Source organism: Esox lucius, chromosome 8, assembly GCF_011004845.1.
Source record: "Esox lucius isolate fEsoLuc1 chromosome 8, fEsoLuc1.pri, whole genome shotgun sequence".
Lineage (NCBI taxonomy): Eukaryota > Metazoa > Chordata > Actinopteri > Esociformes > Esocidae > Esox > Esox lucius.
This window is the reverse complement of record NC_047576.1, coordinates 11,558,446-11,579,652: the sequence shown is the minus strand read 5'-3', so window position 1 is coordinate 11,579,652 and position 21,207 is coordinate 11,558,446. Positions and strand designations below refer to the sequence as shown.

Below are 21,207 nucleotides of genomic sequence, written 5' to 3'. Positions count from 1 at the left end.
GTCCTTTGCTGGACTGATGAAATCTAAAGAAATGTACTTCTTTTAAAGATGTAAAAATGTATACAGATACTGTATTTATTGCCAATGCCTTCAAGTAAGTTTAAAAGAAAATTCATGTTTTCATTTCTTTCTTTAATATGTCATTTTGCTGGAGTGGTGACTGTTTCAAAAGAGTACTTTGCTGTGTTTAGAGTGTTCACTTCCAAAATCACAAGTGTAATCCAACTTGACATATTCTTCTTTGGTTGTGAGAATACATAATCTTCTTCCTTTCTAAACCAAATACCTAGGAGCAGATTGTAAGGCATTAGGATTCAAGTCTGTGGAAAACTCTTTACACCCCAACAGGGTTACTTTTGTGTTCATAAAATAAAAAAGTTAAACTCACCTAACGAAAGATTTACTGCCGTTCCTGAGTCCGCATCATGGATCTCCTCCTGTTAGAGGAGCTGGATCGGCGTCTGGACGACCCAGATTGATAGGTCACAACACGGGTCGATCTTCCTTGGACCTGGAGACCCTGTGCCTCTCTCATGTCCCGGGCCATCTGAGAGAGGGTCTGGCTGGGGTTTGTTTGGAGACGTTGAAAGAGACTCTCCCTGGTCACAGTCCTTTCTGGGCAGCTGAAGGTCAGAGCAATGCCGGCATTTGTCTTCATCTCTCTGGAGAAGCCGTCAGAGGTACCATCGAAGCAGCGTCCGATAGCAATCTCTTTGGCCACCCTCGGGTTCTGGTCTGTGACCGTGTAGATGCCATAGTTGTGCCCTAAGGGGTCGACTGGGGCCAGCATGCTGAAGGCATGGGACTCATTGTTCTGTGAAGTAGGCGGGTGCTTGGTGAGGTACTCCTGTAGCAGGCTGTTGATGCCCACCCTCCGACAGTTGCCCTGTGGGAGGACTGATATGAGGGACCTGTCAACCGTGGCTTGGTCGAATAGCATGCCACTGCACTTGAACTCAAGGCAAGCTGCCGAGGTGTTGGCCACATGCATGTCACGGGTGCTGCGGATGTCTCGGATGCCGTACAGCTGACCTGCGGTCTCAGGGTGGGTGCCTCCATGGTTCTGTGATCTCACCATTACCTCCTTTTGCCCCTGGATCTTGACCTTGATGAAGCAAGCCCTGAACTCCTGAGGGTTGGGCCACCAAGATAGGTAGTCACCTGTCCATGACGTTAAGTCATTCTCTTGGAAAGGCACCACATTATATTCATATTTGTCCTTTTCCACACGGAAGAATCGGAAATGGTTGGCATCGACTGGAGCATTTTCACAGGCTATTAAACTCTGATAGGGGTATATTGGCCCATTGGTCTCTTCGAAATTATTGGGGTTGGGTTTTGCCAAGTTGATTTTGAAGGCTGTTTTCTTGAGAGCTGGATCACTGTGGTCTGAACGCTGGTAGTCTATCTTGTCTAAGTATGGCTGAGAGACTCCAATGATGTTTGGGTTCATTTTCGGGGTTGAAGGAGCTGCCTCCAATTCTTCTCCGCCCATTATACCAGTGACATATGCGGTGTAAGCATCAGGCACCTGGGCGTCACAGAAGGCTGGCAGGCAAGCTCCGTTGGGTCCAGTTATCACACTGTCAAAGCGACCCCATGCCCTGGGGTTGGAGGAGAAGCCAGGTCGAGGCTCCAGGTTTATCAGGCTGATAACCACACCTTCCAGCTGTTCATTGTTTAGGAACTTGTCACTCATGTAAGCTCTTACTTTGACATAGCAGCGGCGGTTTTCAGGTACATCCAAGTTGAAAAGTCGACGCTCCCTGATTTCCATATTACCTATGAGAAATGTGCGCTCCTCTCGTTTGCTCCTACCCTTACCACCAGAATTGGCCTGGGTGTAGTGAAAGTCACTTTCCTCCTCCCAGACACCTGTGTCTGGGTTGAGCGACCACAGTTTCATTTTGGGAATATGCTCTTGCATTTTGACGTGCTGCGTGTCTAGGAGTACTTGAACCGCTCCAGTCCCCAGGACTTCCTGGTTTGCCTCATCTCTGAAGTCAACAGAAAACATCCCGTATGTCCTGAGTGGAGACATGTCACCCTCACCGTCCACAAAGTTGAGGTCACCAGGCGCAGCAGCAGCAGTTGTGATGTTCCTGGGGTCAATGAAGGTGACACTGGCTTTGACCGTACCTTCGTACACGTCCCCATTGTTTCTGTGGAAGGAATTTGGAGGTATGACAATCTCTCCAATTGGGTCCTCTCCTTTGATTTCTCCTAAAATAATGGTATTTGTCTCTCCAGCATTGATATCAATAGGTTCCTGCTTTCTCATCACCTTCACATCATGGTAAACCGAGCCCCCTCGCTTGTCGAATATAAACACCTTAGGAGTGTCGATGAACTTATTTGTGGGATCTACAAAGTTCACCACCAGCCTCTTTGTGTCGGGGGTGACATTGAGGGTGAAGCCTCCTTTGTACCCTGTGGTACCCACTCTCTCGTTGCCAATGTACAGATGCCCAAAACGCAGCGGTTCATTGTTGTCCGCGGTGACCACCCTGCCACGCACCAGCACCTTGGGTTCAACGCACTTCTGGCAGCCACACTCAGTCACAGCCTTAATGGGCAGGTGGTAACTTCCGCAGTCGATCACCCGACTCTCCATCTTCTGGACCCCACAGCAGTAGCCACCGCCGTCCCTGCAGCGCAGGTCAAAGTCCCGGGAGCCTGCACACATGTTGTGGGGGCAGCGGCCAGCGTTGTAATATTTAGAATCAGTACCAGGCTGAACGCAGTCCATGGGCAGTCTGATGAGGTGGTCCTCGGGTGTGGGGTTGCATGCCGGCATGCCCCTAGCTGTGGAATACATGTAAACACACGCATGTATTGGCATGTTGAAATTAGTTGACAAATCATAGAAAAACACAGTTGCAAACGGCCCCACTATGTCGTGCCTCACATTAATCGACCAACTCGTTGAGATTTGTTTTTGTTTTTCGTAGATGGCAGTAGTGTAATTGTTTGGAATCAGTATGCAATTACAAAACGTATCTAAGCTAATTGGTGGGGGGTGTTGTGCTTTTCTTGCATGTACAGTATCTGGTGGTAAACCTGTATTAACAGATTGTGGTGGTCAAGGTACTATATAATTCAAGTACATGTTAAAGGCAAGTAAATGTGTCTGAAACACATGCACCACACACACACACACACACACACACACACACACACCCATCCTCTCTGTCCACATGGTTGAGAGACATCCATGATTAACCGAGTTGCACTCGAACACAATGTTGTAATGGGGTAATCAGATGTGAACTTGAGGAGAACATTTGTTGACCAACCATCCAACGGGAATTGGAAAGAAAGACTCTTGTTTTTCCAGATTGAGTAATGACTAACGTGCATTATATCACACTTGAGTTCATCCTCCAGCATTCCTGTTAAACATCCTATCCTCTGAAATGGTAGGTTATTATTGACAGGTGGAAGTGTGATTAACCCAATATGTCATTTCTAAAACTGGAAATTGCCAGGGAGGTCACGATAAGGTATGGTGAGGATACCTAGGTGCTGAGAAGTGTGTGTTTTGGTCCTTAAGCCTTTTGCAATTGCATCAAATCATTTTAATGTGTTCCAGTGTAACAAACATATTGATGACCATTTTTCTGCTAAAGAGGGACAAGAGAGAGCAATGAGAATATGTTTTTGATCAGTCATGGAAATTAAAGTGCTGAAAACAGTGACTCTCTATTTAAAACAAAAAAAATTAAAACAAGCTATAAAAGGAAAAATAGTAGTGAATATACAGCAAACTAGAACACAAAAGATGTCCATTTAACAATATGAAACTGTATCACTGTTTTCCCCACCAGTTACTTCCACCCATAGGCAAGAGAGCCAATATCATATATTTATTCGCTTTAAAGTGACAAACCCCAAATCAGTTTGGTCAATGTCTGAGTTTTTTTTTTTTTTTTAAACACTTTATCGTACTGTACGTTAAGCGGTAGCATTTTCTTTTACAAGATTTAGTGCACTGGACCAAGACATCTGGGGCTCCCATATGCAGAACATGTTCTGTGCATGTGTTTATTTTCAAGGCAAATTTGCTCTGCTTATAGTGAGAGCAGTCTTGTCTCACGAAAATTGCTTTTTGTAATATTAGCATTAGTTAAACTCACCTAACGAAAAGATTGACATTAGCATTTTTGTCATTTAGCAGAAAGAAACAAATAGGATTAAGTGCCTTGCTCAAGGGTACAACTCTAGATATTTTTTTTTACTCAGTTGGGCTTGGGGATTTCAACCAATGACCTTTCGGTTACCGGACAAATACTCTAACCACCTTCTGAAGCCATGGCTGTAGCATAGACTGGGGCAGGTGGGAAACTATTTAATGCCGTTAAATCTGACACCACTGGCCCCTTTTGCACACTTTCAAAAACCTATTCAGTTTACAATGAACATCAATGAATATTACTTTCAAAGTTAATTCATGGAATTGTATTAAATAATTGGAGTGTAGTTTAGTGTTCTACCAACTCTAGTGTTGGCCTGTGAAACTGATTGATAATTCTTCTCCCAGAGCCTTGTTTTTCCATGTGTTGTTTTGTTTGAAGGAGCAAACCTTCCAGGCTTTAGTGACTCAGAGCCAGGACAAATCCTCCTGTAGGAGTACATTCACCCGTAGACTATTTTTGTCAATCTATATTGAACTAACAAGCAGCTGGGGAATACACATAGGTGTATCTACCCTGCGTGGAGCTGAAAACACAAACTTGTACAAAAAAAAACATACACATACAAAGAAAACATACATATACAATTTTGGATAACACTTAATAGGGGGCCCTCTAGGTAAGGGGGATTTGGATAATCTCTGGGTAAAATAATCTTTCGTTAGAAACGGCCGCATTCGACCAATATAAATATGGAAATCCAAACTGCTCAGGGCCTTGTTATTTTGGGATCTTATTTTCCTGGGGTGTATGTTTTTCCTTGTAACAGATAAATCTGCTGAGGTTTTTTATTTATATTATAAAGGCAATATTTGTTCTGAAATAATATTATTATTATGATCATATTGTTGGGTGTGTCGGGTCAATACATACCAATAACAGTGAGGAATGCTGGGGAAGACTTGATACTGCCTGCCTGGCTGCTGGCTTTGCAATAGTAATGTCCAGTTTGCTCTGGCTTCAGGTCCCTCAGCACCAGATCCTCTTCATATTTGAACACATTTCTGTCCAAAAGTGTCCCATTGTAGTACCTGAAACCAGAGATGGGTAGTATTTATTTTGCATGTATTTCAATGTATACATATTTATACATATAACTACTAGTATTTTGGATTTCACAGGTTCAAACTACAGTTAAATGCATTTTGAAAAATACCTTTCAACAACACTGATAGAAATGTGGTCTTATTCAGGGGAGGAGCTCTTTTATGATAATAATAATGAAGAATAATGCATTGCAAGTGTTCTGCATTTGCATTTTGGTCATTACTGTGTCTAGACTGGCTTATTAATAGTCAGTGCAATCAACTAAAGTAAACAACCACAGATTGCTGTCATAAGAGGTAAAAAATAAAGAAAATAATTACCATTACTGAGAATGTTGTTGAGATCATTTTAAAGTTACCTGAATTTTAAATACATACATTCTTTCTGAAAAACCTCAAAAAACATATATAAATTGTTCTTCAGGGTTATATCTAACTGTAATTTGTCATTGTAAATTATAATCTTCCAAAAGTCTGCCTGTATTTTAAATTAGCTGAATTACAAAGCAATGCATACAATAAATAAATATTGTAGCCATGATTAAATGAAATCTGGAAGACTGTTTTTGGCAAATTAACAAACATATGGAATTTTTTACCAGTAGTATTTGTCGGGCATGGGTGACCCTGTAGCCTTGCAGCATAACATCACACGTTGTCCCTCGTAGCGCACCTTATCCTCTGGGTGCTTTATAACATATGGCTTCTCTACAAAACAGCAGGAAACAGATCTATGAAAATGGACTGACTATTGTGAATGGTCCCTTCGAGGCAGCATTATCCCATAAAACTTAAACAAGCTTACAGTCTAAACTGTTGTTGGTTTCTGTCCTCGTGAAAAATTACTGCAGGTGTATTTATTTAGTTAGCATCTTCAGACTTTCCCCCAGATCTGCATAATTGTCGATTTATATGTCCAAGTCTGGCTTTACTCAATGGATGGGTATGTAGACAGACTGACAAAATAAAAAATGTACTTCATCATTGGGCTTTTGTTTGTTCAGTGTTATTAAGCGTGACTCACCTGCAGATTTCAGGACCGCTCTTATCCAGGAGGACATGGAGCCGTTGCTGGAGGTGTAGGCCATGACGGGTGCAAACCTCTCCTTCCTGATGTAGAGCTGGGTGGGGGAGCTGGAGCAAACCCCTGGGAGCCTGAAGAGGCCCATGGAGTCGGTGTGGGTGAGGATGATTTTAGGTTGGCTAGACAGGGCGATCGTGGCTCCTGCCAGAGGCACGCCGGTGATACTGAGGACCTCTCCCTGAAGCACGTGGCCCGCACACACACAGCGACTGCAGTCATCACTGGCATGGCCACCTGGGCACTCAAGCTTACATTGGGCTACATGCATTCAGTATAAACACACAGAATACAATCCATAAGCTACCCAGATAGTGGCTTACAACACTAAACGTTAAGCTGGCTAGCTTCTGTAGTAAAAAACGATCACAGTGAAGTTTTAATCGGTAGGCCTGCTCATTGTTCTACTTGAATCAGTGTTTTATTGAGTCCTCTCAGCTAGCAAAGGTGACTTCTCCAACCCCAAACTTACACGGACACGGAGTTCCCCCACATTTCTGGATTTCACCCCCTCGTCCAACACACTTCACAGTTTCCGAGGATCTCACACAGGTCCTCCTCCTAACCCTGCGACCTTTGCCACAGGTAACGGAGCATGAGGCCCATGGACCCCACTTAGTCCACTCGGCTAGTCAAACAAAAGAGAAATGAAACATAGACATTAACAATCCAGATAATACACAACTTTCACAAAACTGTAACTGTGTTGCTTCGAAGAAGGGTAAAAGGAAAGATGGAGAACTATCACCGACACCTACAGTCAGCCATTGGCCAATGGAGGAGAGTGTGCCATGACAGCTTTGTTAACGTGTCAGATGGCTTGTTACGCTCTGTCAGAGATTGGAGAGGCTGAGTCAATGATTGTCAGGGAAAGGAGATCACAGTGGCAGTCTCCTCCTTGATCAAAGCTCTTGCCGCTGTAGAAACGGCTATAGAAAGTTGACTGGAAATTAGATCAAATGTAACATGTAGAGAGGCAGCTTGTGAGAGACTATTGTACTTTTAATGGCTCTACTGTGACTATAGTACTTTCAATGGCTCTACTGTGACTAAAGTACTTTCAATGGCTCTACTGTGACTATAGTACTTTCAATGGCTCTACTGTGACTATAGTACTTTCAATGGCTCTACTGTGACTAAAGTACTTTCAATGGCTCTACTGTGACTATAGTACTTTTAATGGCTCTACTGTGACTATAGTACTTTCAATGGCTCTACTGTGACTATACTACTTTTAATGGCTCTACTGTGACTATAGTACTTTCAATGGCTCTACTGTGACTATAGTACTTTTAATGGCTCTACTGTGACTATAGTACTTTCAATGGCTCTACTGTGACTTACACGCCCGGCCCGGGGGAATACCTATGTGAGAATGTTGTACAACAGCTTATTGTTCAGTACCCTTGTGCCCTCCAAGCTCATCACTAAGCTTGGGAACCTGGGACTGAACACTTCCCTCTGCCTGTCTGGGACTTGGATGTCCAGACAGGCTGCTCCCAGGTGGTGGGCGAAGGCAACAACAGATCTGCCAGACACCACCATCAACATGGGGGCCCTCAGTGGGGACCACACCACAGTATTAGCCTGATCACAGTTACAGGTACAGCATATAGCGGGGGTAGCCAACAAAATTCAGCCATGGTAATTTTTCCAGAGCTAATGCTTGTGGGGTCCCAACATATTTATGAAAGTATATCATAATGTCTTATTTAATTTGGGGCAATACTTGTGTAGGGATATCCTAAACCAAAATAAGCAGCATGAAAATTTGCTTGCTGGTCTTGAGGTCATTGATGACCCTGACCAGGAGAATGCCCCTTGGCAGTGGATGAATATATCTTGGCTGAGTGGTGTTCGCGGCAGATGTTTGCCATTGATATACATTAGGGCTAAGTATAGGCTGTGTTGTCCGGGGCACCTTCACATGGCCGGGTGACGCACTCCCTCCTCTCCACGTGGTGACCCTGGCAGGGGGGCGCCAGCAGCAAGGGCAGGGGCTGGACACTCATACACTTCCTCTGGCGTACCTGGATGCCCACGTCATTACAGGCTGTGGCAGAGCATGGGCCCCAGCCTGCCCAGTCGGTCCAGTAGGCCTGAACTGAGGACATAGAGACAACACACAGGAGGTGAGTGCTCCACGTAGCAATGCAATGGCTAGAACGTGGACAGACTGGGGACAAGCAAAAAGAAAGAGGGTCTGTCGTTCCTGAAAAATTGGAAAACCAAAAAACGTATCTCGGGAGTGGCGCGCAGGGGGCATGTTTGGAGGGGTGGCACCATGGCAGGGAGAAGTGGGAGACTTTCATTTTCTTTTTGTTTGTTTAATTGTTTTATGTTTCTCATCTGTTTTTTATTTTCATTTTTTAATTTTTTTTAATAACAACATCAGTTTTTTGAGAAATCTCTGATATTGATCTTTCTTTGGATGTCTTTTAAAAAAATGATTTGCAACGGAAAAAAGCCAAAAAGAACATCAGTGGCGTAACAGAACAGCAGCGTAAGATGTTCTGTTTTGACTCAGTATCCAGATCCATAACGAGGGGCGAGGGGGATAATTGGCCATCTCCTCACTAAACGCGACTCTCCCCTGAGCACAGTATGGCTTTAGAATTCTGAAAACAAAGCAGTGAAGAGACGTACCTCACAAGTCGTGGGAATGGGCTGTGGTGGTCTGTAAGTACCTGGCGGGCACTGGAAGCGGACGTGGTAGTTGGAGCATATCCGTCCGTAGGGCTGCTCCTTGTTGATGCACCAGAAGCCCTTCTCCAGGCTGGAGTGTGTCACCTCGCCCGTCTCGCCCGCGGCCACCCAATCCGTGGTGCGGGCTTCCATGGCAACCGGCCGCACACACACCCTCTCCCTGTAGTAGAAGCGGATGGCCTCCAGCCTCTCGTAGTCTCCGTTCCCCCCCGGATGGTCGATGTTGAACCAGGACGTCCATTCAGTCACGTCTGCGGAGGCTGCAGATGGAGACAAGGTAAGTGTCATGACATGGAACGTTTTCAGTCTGCTACTGCCATTTTCTTCTGAGTCTGAGTAAAAAGTAAGAAGGAGAAGCAGAAAATGTCCCGGGGAGCCGGCATTGACTAAACTCTTTCCAGCCTCATCTCAGGCAGGCAGATGAGAAGTAAGGCAGGAAAAAGAGATATGCTGTCTAGCTTTGGTCTGCCACATGTTTAGCTCTAAGTGTTTCTAAAGATGTGAAAAACAGCCTATGTGCATTGTTTTAGCCATATACCCTAGATCTTTTTATTCTCTGAAGAATAGAGAGATTTAGTATTGGGGGACGTTGTTAGGATGGGTGTTTAGGTAGGATCTAACAAAACACAGTGACGTCTCGTCTCCAGTCACCTGCTCTGAAATGACCCTAGCAGGTTAACAGCATTGTCCCTTTTCATCAGATTGCTCATTCAAAAGAAGTAGACTCAACTGAACACTGATGACACCGTACAAACAGGTTATTTCATTCTGGAAATCACTAAATACGCATGAAATGAATTTTAATGTGTTGTTTTCATTACATTTGAGTAATTTAGTAGATGCTCTCGTCCAGAGTGACTTACAGTGAAGGAACAGCACTAACAGTTGTTTTCCCTAAACCTTGGACGTGAATGGGCTTATCCCCTAACACTGCATGAAAAGGCCTGTTTCGGAGTTTGTCCATACAAGTAAAGATCTTTGTAATGGTGACAGGTAAAAGGCCAGTACAGAGAAGCCACAATATAAAACGATTTTAACAAGTCGTAAGAAGTCAGCTCTTGACATTTCTGGAAACTCTTTACATTTGTACATATAAAATAGTTCTTAACACTTGTTTTTGTCCTCATTCTAATTTCAACAGTTAACACTCAACAGGCAACCTAAAGTTAAAAAGCAGTATACAATACTAAGTGTTGTATTTTGGACAAAAAGTATCATAGAAATTGTTAATTGAGTGAAATAACCCTGTTATTTTGAAATGTTGTATACTTTTATATAATGTAATTTAAATCAAATAATTGTATCAGTTTTAAAACACAGAAATATATTAAGTACATTATATGGTTTTAAAATCATTTTTAAAGCGCAACAAAAGTTGTTCCAAAATAATATTTTTATTCAATGATATAAGTGTGTGGCTGTTTACCACGACAACAAAGGAACAATAAAATAAAAAAGGAGTCATTGAATAAAAACCTTTATAAAAAGACGTTTGATGTTATTAATGGTAGTAGGAGGGCGTAGTGATGGACAACTAAATAACCCAATCTGGCGAAGAAAACAAGGAGTGAGGGCGTGATGATTTTCAATGACCAGTGAAATGAAAAGTATTGGAGTTCACTACAATCCTGCTTCTTTTTTAAACTCACGAGAACATTTTACAAGTATGCATATTTTTTATACAAGTACAAAAGTAATTACTAGTTTGGAGATCTTTTAAGTCTGCAACATATTTTACAAATAAAAAACTTATGCTGCTGTTTTACCTTCTTAATTTTAATATGTATTTGAATTTATTCTAACACCTTTAGCTTCCTCAAATGTGAAGTGTATGACTTGCTGTAATGTTTGGACCGCTCTACTGTATATTTTTACAGTTTGACATTGTACCGTTTTGACATTGTCAATTTATTGTCGACTGTACTTTCAAAGGTTTTGGCTAGTTGGCTATAAGAACTCTTGGCTGGAGAGAAGTTGTAGTTTGCCGGGGCAACTGAGGACATGATGTCTGATATGGAGATTGACCCTGGTGGATTTTTGTTTTCCTCTCCTAGCTGGCGCTCTGCTGAGTTTGAGTACCTGATTAAATCAGCTGACAAATGAAGGGGAGCCAAGCGCTCTTATGGGGAGAAGAGCCGTTGCCAAAACAACCACCACTGCCCTACCATGTACACCTGATTGCTCAGAACATTTAAAGAGAAGAGAAGCTGTGGTTTACCGTGCAACTGAGGACATGATGTCTATTGTGGATACTGGATTTTTGGTTTCCTGATCAAATTAGCTGACCAGCGAAGGTCACTTGAACTGGACTGATTTACACACACACACACTCAAGTGTCAATGGCTGCTACCAGACACTTTATGTAGTTTTTAGAATCTTTATTAGGCTGTAGTTATTTTGTTGTCCATTACTTAAAATGTTTATTTGTTTTAGGCCTTTCTATTTGTGTATTGCTATGAGGTTAGTATTCCGTAAAGGTTTTATTCACATTGACACTTTATTTTCAATTGTTACTCCTCAAAATCTGCACATTATTCCAAACTTTTGGCTGCCAGTGTCCTTTTGAGAACTTTCTATTCTTGTATTGCTGTGTGGGAACCTGCAATCAAGCATTTCCACTTTAAATGTAACTATTTGCATCTTAAATTACACTGCTGTTTTTAGTAATGTGTCCCAATATTTATTTTATTTGAATTAATATATGTAACATATTTTCTTGTAACCCTGTTAAATTATATTAATACTTTAAAGAACGTTGCTGCTTTGCTGTAAGGGTACATCCAAGCATTTTCTTGTCGAACTTGTGTACACTACTTTGACAATTGTACGTCTGTTTATTTGTACACATTCATTTTGAAATACTTTTTTGCACTTCAAAATAAAATCATTTTACTGGTATACGCTGTGGCTGAATAAACATGGGGGGGGGGTAGAAAAAATAACATGGGGATGGGGGGGGTTGAAAGGGGGGTGGTACGGGGTTGTGAAATATCCTAATGTCTTTACTGGTGGACATTCGTTAAAAGTCAAGGTCAGGAATCATTGCCAGTCACAATCTGTCCTCCATTGATTGGTTAATACCTCACAGCAGGGGGTGGGATTGTAACAATGGTGAGGTTTGTGTGTTGCGATATGTCCTAATGCCCACTGGTGGGGTTTCCTTAAAAGTAGGGAAGATTAGAAGAATGTCCCATGCTGGAGCAGTTGCCAGTCAGGATTCTAACTGTTCTTGACTGTTGATAGTTCCTTTGCGGTTCCTCTTCGTGAAAAGTCGCGACATAAACAGGCTTTGGAGAGTGGAGTAATTAAAGACTGTAGTTCTCACGACTGGCCTGGAATTGGCAACATTCGTAAGAGGTGTCAAGATAACTAAGACTACGAAACAGGGGTATTTGGCGCAGTGTAACATGCTTTGCATGGTTACTAGTACGTGATCAAACTGTCCATGTTAAATGGATGGTAATGCCTGGGAGTGTCAGAACATCCCGGGAGGAATCCCCTCTGGAACAGAAGACAGCGGGAGTTCCTTCCTTTTTTCATGTTGTACAAGTAGACCAGGTGACATTAGAAGTGATCTCCCTCACCTGCGGTCCGCTGTGGCTCGGTTAGTGTGTTGGAGGCAAGTTTGCTGCTTCTGTCTGTCTGGCTCCAGTCCCTGAACAGAGAGCTGTTCCAGATAGGCCCTGGATGGGGAGAAGTACACCATGAATACCCTAATACACCCTGACCGGATCTGCGCCGCTGCTCCATTACCACACGCTGTAACACTGTAAGGGTGACCTCAGGAGCTCTGCTCAATGGCTCCACCACCTTTTTACAACGGGGAGAACCTGATTTATGGGGCTGAAGGCATTGCAGTGTCTGTAGTCTGTGGAGCAAAGTGTCTGAGTGGGTTCTTGGCACGTTCTCATCAGGTTGTCTGTGTGTCTGTGAATGCGAGAGGAATGTCTGTCTCACTCTGCGGGCCGTGGTTAAAGCCAGCGGGAAGTGTTGGGGTCAGACACCCAATCTCAGTGCACTCCCCCTGGGATGCCTGTTTCCAGATCGCCAGGCTTTGTGTGGTTGCCGCCAGATTACAAAGACATGCCTGGTTCTCTTTTATCGTTCCTGCTACCTAACTTGGTGTCTGCAATCAGTCCGGAACAGTTCTATCTAGATGTGTTTGAACACCTGATGAAATGTACACACACTCACCATTAGACACTCATCACACGACTCCACTGTCTGAGCACGTTCAGTTCCCTGCTCCAGACATGCAGTTTTCTCAGCCCTAAGCTAAACACTGTCCAGTCTCATTAAGGACCTGGGCCATATGGAAAAGCACTGTGGTCTGATTTCAGCTGAGGCCCCCTGTTTCTCATTCCCTTCACTCTGTATCTCTCTCCTCTGCAATCTCCCTCCCTCTGTTCCTCATTTATTTCAAAACAATCAGGAGTTGAGGAATGAGCTGGCTCCTCTATAAAGGAAAAAAGGTGATGAAGTAGAGGTTGGGGGATGGCGAAAGGGAGGTGGGGGGAGGGGGGATTCAGAGAAGGAAAGTAAGAAGGACAAGCAGAAAATTATTCTTTATGGATTTTCAATGAGCCATGGACTAGAGCTTGCATTCCTTCACTCTCTGAGGGAAACTTTGTATATGTCCAGTGGCACAATAGTCTGTGTGTGTGTGTGTGTGTGTGTGTGTTTGCGTGTGTGTGTGTGTGTGTGTATGTATACACACCTATTACTTGTCAGAAGGCCTCACCAGAACGTTAACACAAAGAAAAGTAGAAGTTAGGTCATCTTCCCATTTCTCACTTGTAAAAAGAAGGCCTTTTTTTAAGCTTAGGATTTAAGTTAAGAAATATGGTTAGAATTATGTTTTTGTTATGTTATATTATTAAGGTATATTTAGGGTTTGGATTTTGTGGTTAAAGTTGGGTTTATGATCAGGGTTATTTTGATTTTACTTTCTTTAAATATACCAATTCCAGTGTGTGCCAGCTAGGTTGCGCACGCTGGCCCCCAACGTGAAAAAATCTCCGTTAGTAAATCCAACACGCTGAAGAGGTCCTGGTGAGACACTGCTGAGAGAAATCCACTCATGTTAGGCCGTCTGTTACAAGTGACTCTTCCAAAAGACACTGCCAATGTGCCGTGCACCACCCGCCCCCGCCTTGCCAAACCGTACGTCATTCCTGGGCAGTGGTGTCTCACTCTGGCAGTCCCTCTGTCATCTCAACATCTGCCTTCCTTTCCCTTTCCTCCTCTGTATCTGCATCTGATCTTATCAGGCTGGAATGGCTCATGCAGCAACGCAAACCTTTGATATTACAAACAACATGTTAAAAGTTAAAATAATGATAGCATGACAACACAGGATTGGTTAGTACTTGAAATGCCAAGGATGGCTAGTTAAAACTGCCTTCAATTTTCTTGTCTCACAGAAGTGGAATAAGGTGCAAAATGACTGTTAAAAGATTGAAAGTCACTTTATGAGGTGCATAATAGCATTGGGGCATTTGATTTATTAATCATTATTTGATAGAATGAACACATCAGACTTCTGACTTCACTCATGGCCGGCGCGGAAGTGCACTCGCTTTGTCTTGGTTAACTTGGACTATTTATTGTTCAGTTGAGTGGCTTGTTAACACTGTGTGAATTTGAAGGCCAGTGTTTTTATATGTACAATCTCTTGGTAATGATGTGTGAGCAGCTTTACTTTATGTAAATTGTGTTGAAAAACCTTGGTATGTGAAAGGAAACGCACTACCACTTAACCGCATGTCGTCCTCTGTTTGAGGTCCATACTCCTGGTTAACCTTCCCTAACAGGGACATCTTCACCGCAACGCTTGTAAAACATCAACCCAGAAGAAGGTACTGGAACAGGTACAATCCCATGTAATGGAAACAAAGCATAAACAACAGTTTCCAGTCTGTCTCTGTGCATATTATTAAAGCCCCTTTTTAGATAAACCTGCAGGCTAGCTTCTCTTCAAAAGGTCACCAACCAGCCACAGGATGAAGGGAGAATTGTCAACTGGCTGCTGGCATTTCCACGTCTGCCCAGGCATTGTCTTTGTAGCTATACTCCACCCTCTGCCTATGCGTGGCCTTAGCTTGGCCATTCTGGTTTTAGTGCCTGGCATTCCTGGGAGGTATTGTTGTGCCTACTGGGCTTTGGACATGATTCTGGGGACGCCACTATTTGAGGCGTGGAGTCTCTATTCTCATCAAGCTGCTGTTAATGCAGATATGTGTGTACAAGCCACAAAAGGAAAAAGCCTAGTAATAATATAGGTCTGTCGAAAGGCCACTCTACTGTTGCCTTTTCAGCCATTCCACTTGGGTGTTTTCCACAACAGAGAAGCATGCACACCTAACTGTTGCCAGATGCTAATATAAAGTTCCAAGAAAATGAACAAAATTGATTTTTGAACCTATGAAGATAGGTCTGACACGTTTCTCTTGCTAGTAAATGGTAGTCCAGCCAGATTTAGGTTGGAAGCGACTCTGGCCTTTTAGCAGGTCTGGAGATTATTTAAATTATTCCAGAGGTTTAGAAGAAGAATGTGTGAAAACACTTCTGTGTTATCAAGTGACAGCTTAAATAGTCTTCTCTGAGCATCTCTGCACATATTATTGATCCAGATTTCCACAGTGTTTTAACAGGTGTTTTTACAGTGAAGTGTTAAAGTGCTGGAAACATCTTTCATGGAGCTTGGCATTATTAAAATGTAGGTAATATGGAGATATTTCTTCCAAATCTGAAGCACAAGGGTTTGTTGCAAACCAGTAGCCTGAGAAGTAAATCCTTCTGCTTGATTTTATGAAAAGAAAAACAAAATAAGGGGTTTACTATACATTTCTGGTACAGTATTTCTGGTTTGGTTTAGGCTAAAACAATTGGGTTTAGTGTTAGAATTAGAGTTAGGTTTTGGCATTTGTAGTTAGGTGTTAGGGCTAGGTTAGGTTTAGGCATAAAGGTTTAATTGTTTAGGGTAAGGTTAGTATTAGGTTTAGGGCTAGGGAATATTGAAAATGGATTTATGGGTTTTAAGAATAAAACCCATTCTTCGATCAAGTGCCCACAAGGATAGATTTTTTTTAGTTTTCTATGTGTGTGTGTATATGTGTATACTACATATATAAATATGCAGTGTAAGGTTTATAATGTGTGTTTGAAACTGGGCGATAGCCTTGGGATATGAGACTGTGTTCCACAGGTATGACCTCAACTCATTGTTTACGGCTGTAATTGTGTAGGTAAACTGCATCTCTGGGTCCTGTGATATATTCCCAATATACCACAGCTAAGCTGTTCCAGGTACTCAATATATCATACCCTCTGGTGCCTTGTTGCTTAAATATAATATATGTGTGTGGGTGTGTTCCCCTCTTTGAGTTTATGCCGTGGCCTTGTAGACATGTTGAAACTGCTTTGTTTCTGTGGCCCAGTCTCCTGAGTCTGAGGAGGTCTGCTGAGGTGTACTGTATTGGAAGGATCTGACAGCCTGCTCTCTCTCACTCTTCCTCCCTCCCCTTTTTACTTCCTTAGCTGCATGACCACTTAGGACGCCATTGACTGATTCTTGGTCTGCAACATCTGTGCTCCATTAACTTGAATGCAGTTTTGCCCCTGGAATTAACTAATGATGCAATTCAACCACAAGATTTGGGGTGATTTTAAATAGGATAACCAAGGCTTTGTGTTCCTCACTTTTTTTTGTAATGCACAGCATTTAAATGAATGAATAAATGCCCTCTGAGGTATTTCTCCTTTAAAGCGCTTGCCTGTGCTTCTACAATGGCTACACAGGAGCCCTAGAAATAACTGATTGTTAAGCCTGATCCTGTCACAGAACGTAATGCTATTTCACTTTTCTCCTCAGACGCTGAACTCAGCATTATCCAACGGCAGTGAAGGGCCTTGATGTGGTGGTGGATCAGAGGACACGGAACTCACTTTGATCCCTTTCTTCTCCCTCAACTTGTCATTAAAGTGAATGGGTTTGACATCCTGGTGTGGTGACTGTGGTTTAGCTGGACCCCTGCTCCGTCTGTGGCTAGCACCTGGAGAACTAGCAAGTCCCTCTGAATAAAGCAGTTTTGCACAGGGACGCCACTGGAGCACTGAGAATTCTGATTCCAGTTGGCCCACCTCCACTTCTACCCGAGACTGGCAGACAGGGCCAGATTACAGTTCATTACGGGCAGCCTGTACAACATCTGGTTATTTCAAACATTCCACTAAGACCTGGGACTTAATTTAGCCTGACTGACTGAGCTATGTCAATCACAGTGTTCCGTCTCGAAATAGCCTCAGCAGTGCCAACCATCCAGGAGCTGAGCAGCTGTCTCCTCCAACAAGGGAACAAATTAGACATCTCTGAATGCTGAGCACATTGAAGGGAAGGTGTGTGAGTGAGAACAAGAGAGAGAAACAGAGAGCAAGAGGCAAAAGAAAATAGGGAGACTGGGTGACAGGGAGATGGGAAGCCCATTTCACCTTCCAGTTACTGTACGTGAAAAATTGGTCTTGCAGATTTGTTGTCACTGGTTTACTTTGTGAGTGTTGAGTCCCACAAGGATGTCTTTAACCACTGGGTAATAGGTTGTGTTGGAAAGGAGACAAATAATACCCACAAACCATCTGTCACAATGTGTTGGTCAGTGAATACATGACAGTCAAACAAATAGTCAATATGTCACTGTCCATGTATAGTCAAAAATGTCCAGCAGAAGAATAGAATGGCTATCCATTATAATCACTACAAGGATGTTGTGCAATTAACCCCTAGGAAATAATTTACTAGAGCAGAACATCTCAACATCCATAAGGTTCTTATTAACATGACAGTGTTGGCGTGTGGTGTTGGCTTAAGATCCAGTAGAGGGATAACCCTGCTGAGACAGACAGCATCCCTATGGTGTTAAACCATTTTCTCACCACTAACTCCTCAGTGGCCAATACTGGTCCAACACTGACATCCACTGGGATGAGCAACTATCTCACGCTGCAGTCTTAGTGTAAGTATTTAATCTTCATTAAAAAAAATGTGTTTGTTTTCAAATCTAAGATTTTCCTCAGCTAGTAAATGACAGGCATTCAAGCACTGACAGTGTGTAGGAACGATGAAGCTAGGTCGGAGGGTTGAATTGGCTCTTATGGACTTCTCTCATATCTGTTTTCAATAATAAGTAATGCTCACCACAGTAACAGTTGAATGGCATCCCAGACAAAATACAGTGGCACAGTGTCATTGATTTGATTAGACATTTTAATAAAGAACCTTCCTCTGAACCTTTCTGAAAAATAAGCTGAACAAAGTACATTTACTGATGGTGGTGGGGTTCTTGCCTGCCGGATAAAGTTAAAACTAGTGCTGTTAAATTATATAAATAATTAACCACTATTAATCGTAAGTAGCTAATCGCGTCTCATCTAAATTGTTATGTGTTCAAATCACACTTTGTGCATTACGTTATAGGCATATTGTGGATTATTGGAAACTATGGACAATGCTTGAATTGGAATTAAACATGCGCAGGAGCTATTTCCAAGTCAGTCCATTAGACCTGGGTGTCACAGACCTAAACTTTCTCCCCTCAGATTACCACAATAACTGGCAACGTCCATTATTAGCCAAAGTTTGCTGGTCTCTAATCCCACAGTTTAACCGTCTCCACCATGACATCATTGCTGAATAATAAACAGTGAGTGGCTATAGAAAATGGTTTGCATCGTGACAGTTTTGAAGTATTCAAATACCGACGGCTGTTTCGTCAGTTCACAGTCAAAAAATTATAATCGATGCTAGCTCCCCTAAACCTGACCTTTTTGAAAAATGGGGTCAGAGTTAGGGAAGGCACCGCTGGCCATCACATTTATTGTTTTTTTGGAGGGAGAAGGGGGTGCAAGAAGAGATATTCTCATTTCTGAAACTGTGAATCCTGTTCGGGATTCTTCCCAGGCAAGTGATGCGTAAACACAATTCACAACATGAATGCCTACTCTCTGTTTCTAGAATGGAGAAAAGGAGCTGTGATGTTCTGTGGGCAGCTTTGGTATGAGTCAAGCGCCAAAACATTTATTGGTACACTTGCAAGTGATGGTACCTCACTCCACATCACTCCCAATCAAGTCAAACACTGACTGTGAATGGTTCTATCGTTCAAAAAAGAAAAATGCAATAATGGCAACAAAAAATGTTGTGTTAAAGGGATAGTTTGACCTATAATCATATTCAACTTATATTCATGTAGTCAATTTAATGTAAAAATAGCCAAACTAGGTGAAACAATGTGAGTTTGGTCACCATGCTTAAACGTTTCAGTAGTTACCTTTAGAGGTTTAATTGATGTAAATTGTGCAACTTCATTTTAAAGTCATAGTGAATAATTAAGTCATAGTTGATAAAGGTTCAAAAAAGTTGGGTTGGGATAGTGTAGTTAGTATAATCATAGTTAATAAATGTTTGAGAACATTAATTGGGGATAGCCTATATAAATAACAGAAGCTTGGTTTGGTCTTTCTAGCTTGAGCAGTTATTGTTTTAGAGTTAATTAATGCAAATTATAGTTAGTCGAGTAAGTGTTTAAGCAGTTTCAGTTGGCATAGCCTAAACATGTGAAACAAAGTTGGTTTGGTCCCTCAAGGGGTAATGAACACAATGCAAAGTTTGCGCATTAATAATTCATCAGAATTAGAATTTCAATTTAGGATAGACTTACACATTTAAAGTTAATTTAAACTGTGTGTCTGTATCTGTATCCCTGTGGCTGTCATTTTAACTATGCGTCTGTTTTCCTGTGTCTCTCATATAAACTGTGTGTCTGTATCCCTGTGTCTGTCATTTAAACTGTGTGTCTGTATCCCTGTGTCTGTCATTTAAACTGTGTGTCTGTATCCCTGTGTCTGTCATTTAAACTGTGTGTCTGTATCCCTGTGTCTGTCATTTAAACTGTGTGTCTGTATCCCTGTGTCTGTCGTTTAAACTGTGTGTCTGTATCCCTGTGTCTGTCATTTAAACTGTGTGTCTGTATCCCTGTGGCTGTCATTAGACGGTGCAATCTGAGATTTAACAAAAACAATGTAAAGCCCCCATTCTGGGTTGGATGCGTAATATGGTGTTTATATTACATAATCTTTTGGTAGAACCATTATAATACCTTAGTCATAACATTCCAAGTTTGAAAGTCGGTGGGTTTGATGATAATGGCTAGAAATTGGCTCATATTTGATAGAACACAATTTTCGAGGATCCTTTTTGGCTACACAGCGCCACTTTTACTAGCAGTGGCCAAAAATCATTGATTGCATCTTTAACTTATACACATTTTAAAGGCTTATAATTACAATGGTAAATATTGTATTGACATTTCAAATGGAACCAACTCAAGTTGGGTCCATCTGAACATGGTTTGAGGACAATCACTTGTAAGGTTTAAGTGATAGGTCTAGCATTTTAGTTGTTCTTGTTTTACCATTGAATGCATTGAGAGATCAATTAAATATATTGTAATGTCTTCAGAAGTATGAATACTATCAAAATTATCTTCTCAAGCAAGGGTTTGGATATTTGAAAATTGGTGTTGATAGCTTTTATTGTTTAGGCTCCAGAGCGAGGTAAATTAAACAAATAATTAGATAAGGGAATCAATTGTAAATAACTTTTATAAAAGTTAAACATGAACCCAACTCTCAAATCTTCAAACTGCTCCAACTCTGGTTGCTTCAGAAGATGTCATTTTTTTAGTTATTATTTATTAATAATAATAACACTATAAGAGGAATCTAGTGTTTTTCTTTGCCTTTGGCAAGCACACCTAATTATGCTGATGTGCACAGAAATTGTGAATCATTTTCGTAGGATATGTTGAAAACAAAATGTACATCTGTGGAAAGATTTAAGAGTGTTATTATTTTCATATCAAATAGCGTGAGTACAATAACTTGACTTACCTTGAGCCACAGTCACTTGCACCAGGAAAGACAAGAGTGTCACTTTGCCAAAGTCCCACATAGTGTCCCTTTCACAAACGTGGACGCCTTCTTACTCTATGTGATATATAGTGAAGTCTGGAAGAAAACGTTTTTCTCTTAAAAATGGGAGGCTAGGGTCTTTGACTGTTCCCAGGTGCAAATTATACTTGTTGTAAAACTGCTCCTGTCCCCAACCAACAAGTCATATGAGGA

The 21,207-nt window shown here is 42.0% G+C and overlaps 1 protein-coding gene across 1 annotated transcript; it reads right to left on the bottom strand.

The window, feature by feature from the left end:
- Window positions 1-502: 502 nt before the first annotated feature.
- Window positions 503-21,196, bottom strand: cilp2 (cartilage intermediate layer protein 2; the record flags this gene model as incomplete). The annotated part of the gene is made up of 9 exons (XM_034293845.1): window positions 20,974-21,196; window positions 12,612-12,710; window positions 9,008-9,286; window positions 8,242-8,424; window positions 6,793-6,948; window positions 6,264-6,581; window positions 5,839-5,947; window positions 5,067-5,224; window positions 503-2,805 (listed from the first exon to the last, which is right to left on the bottom strand). Coding segments are annotated over exons 1-9 (3,666 nt in total), but the record flags the coding sequence as incomplete, so codon positions are not given.
- Between the last annotated feature and the right edge of the window lie 11 nt (window positions 21,197-21,207).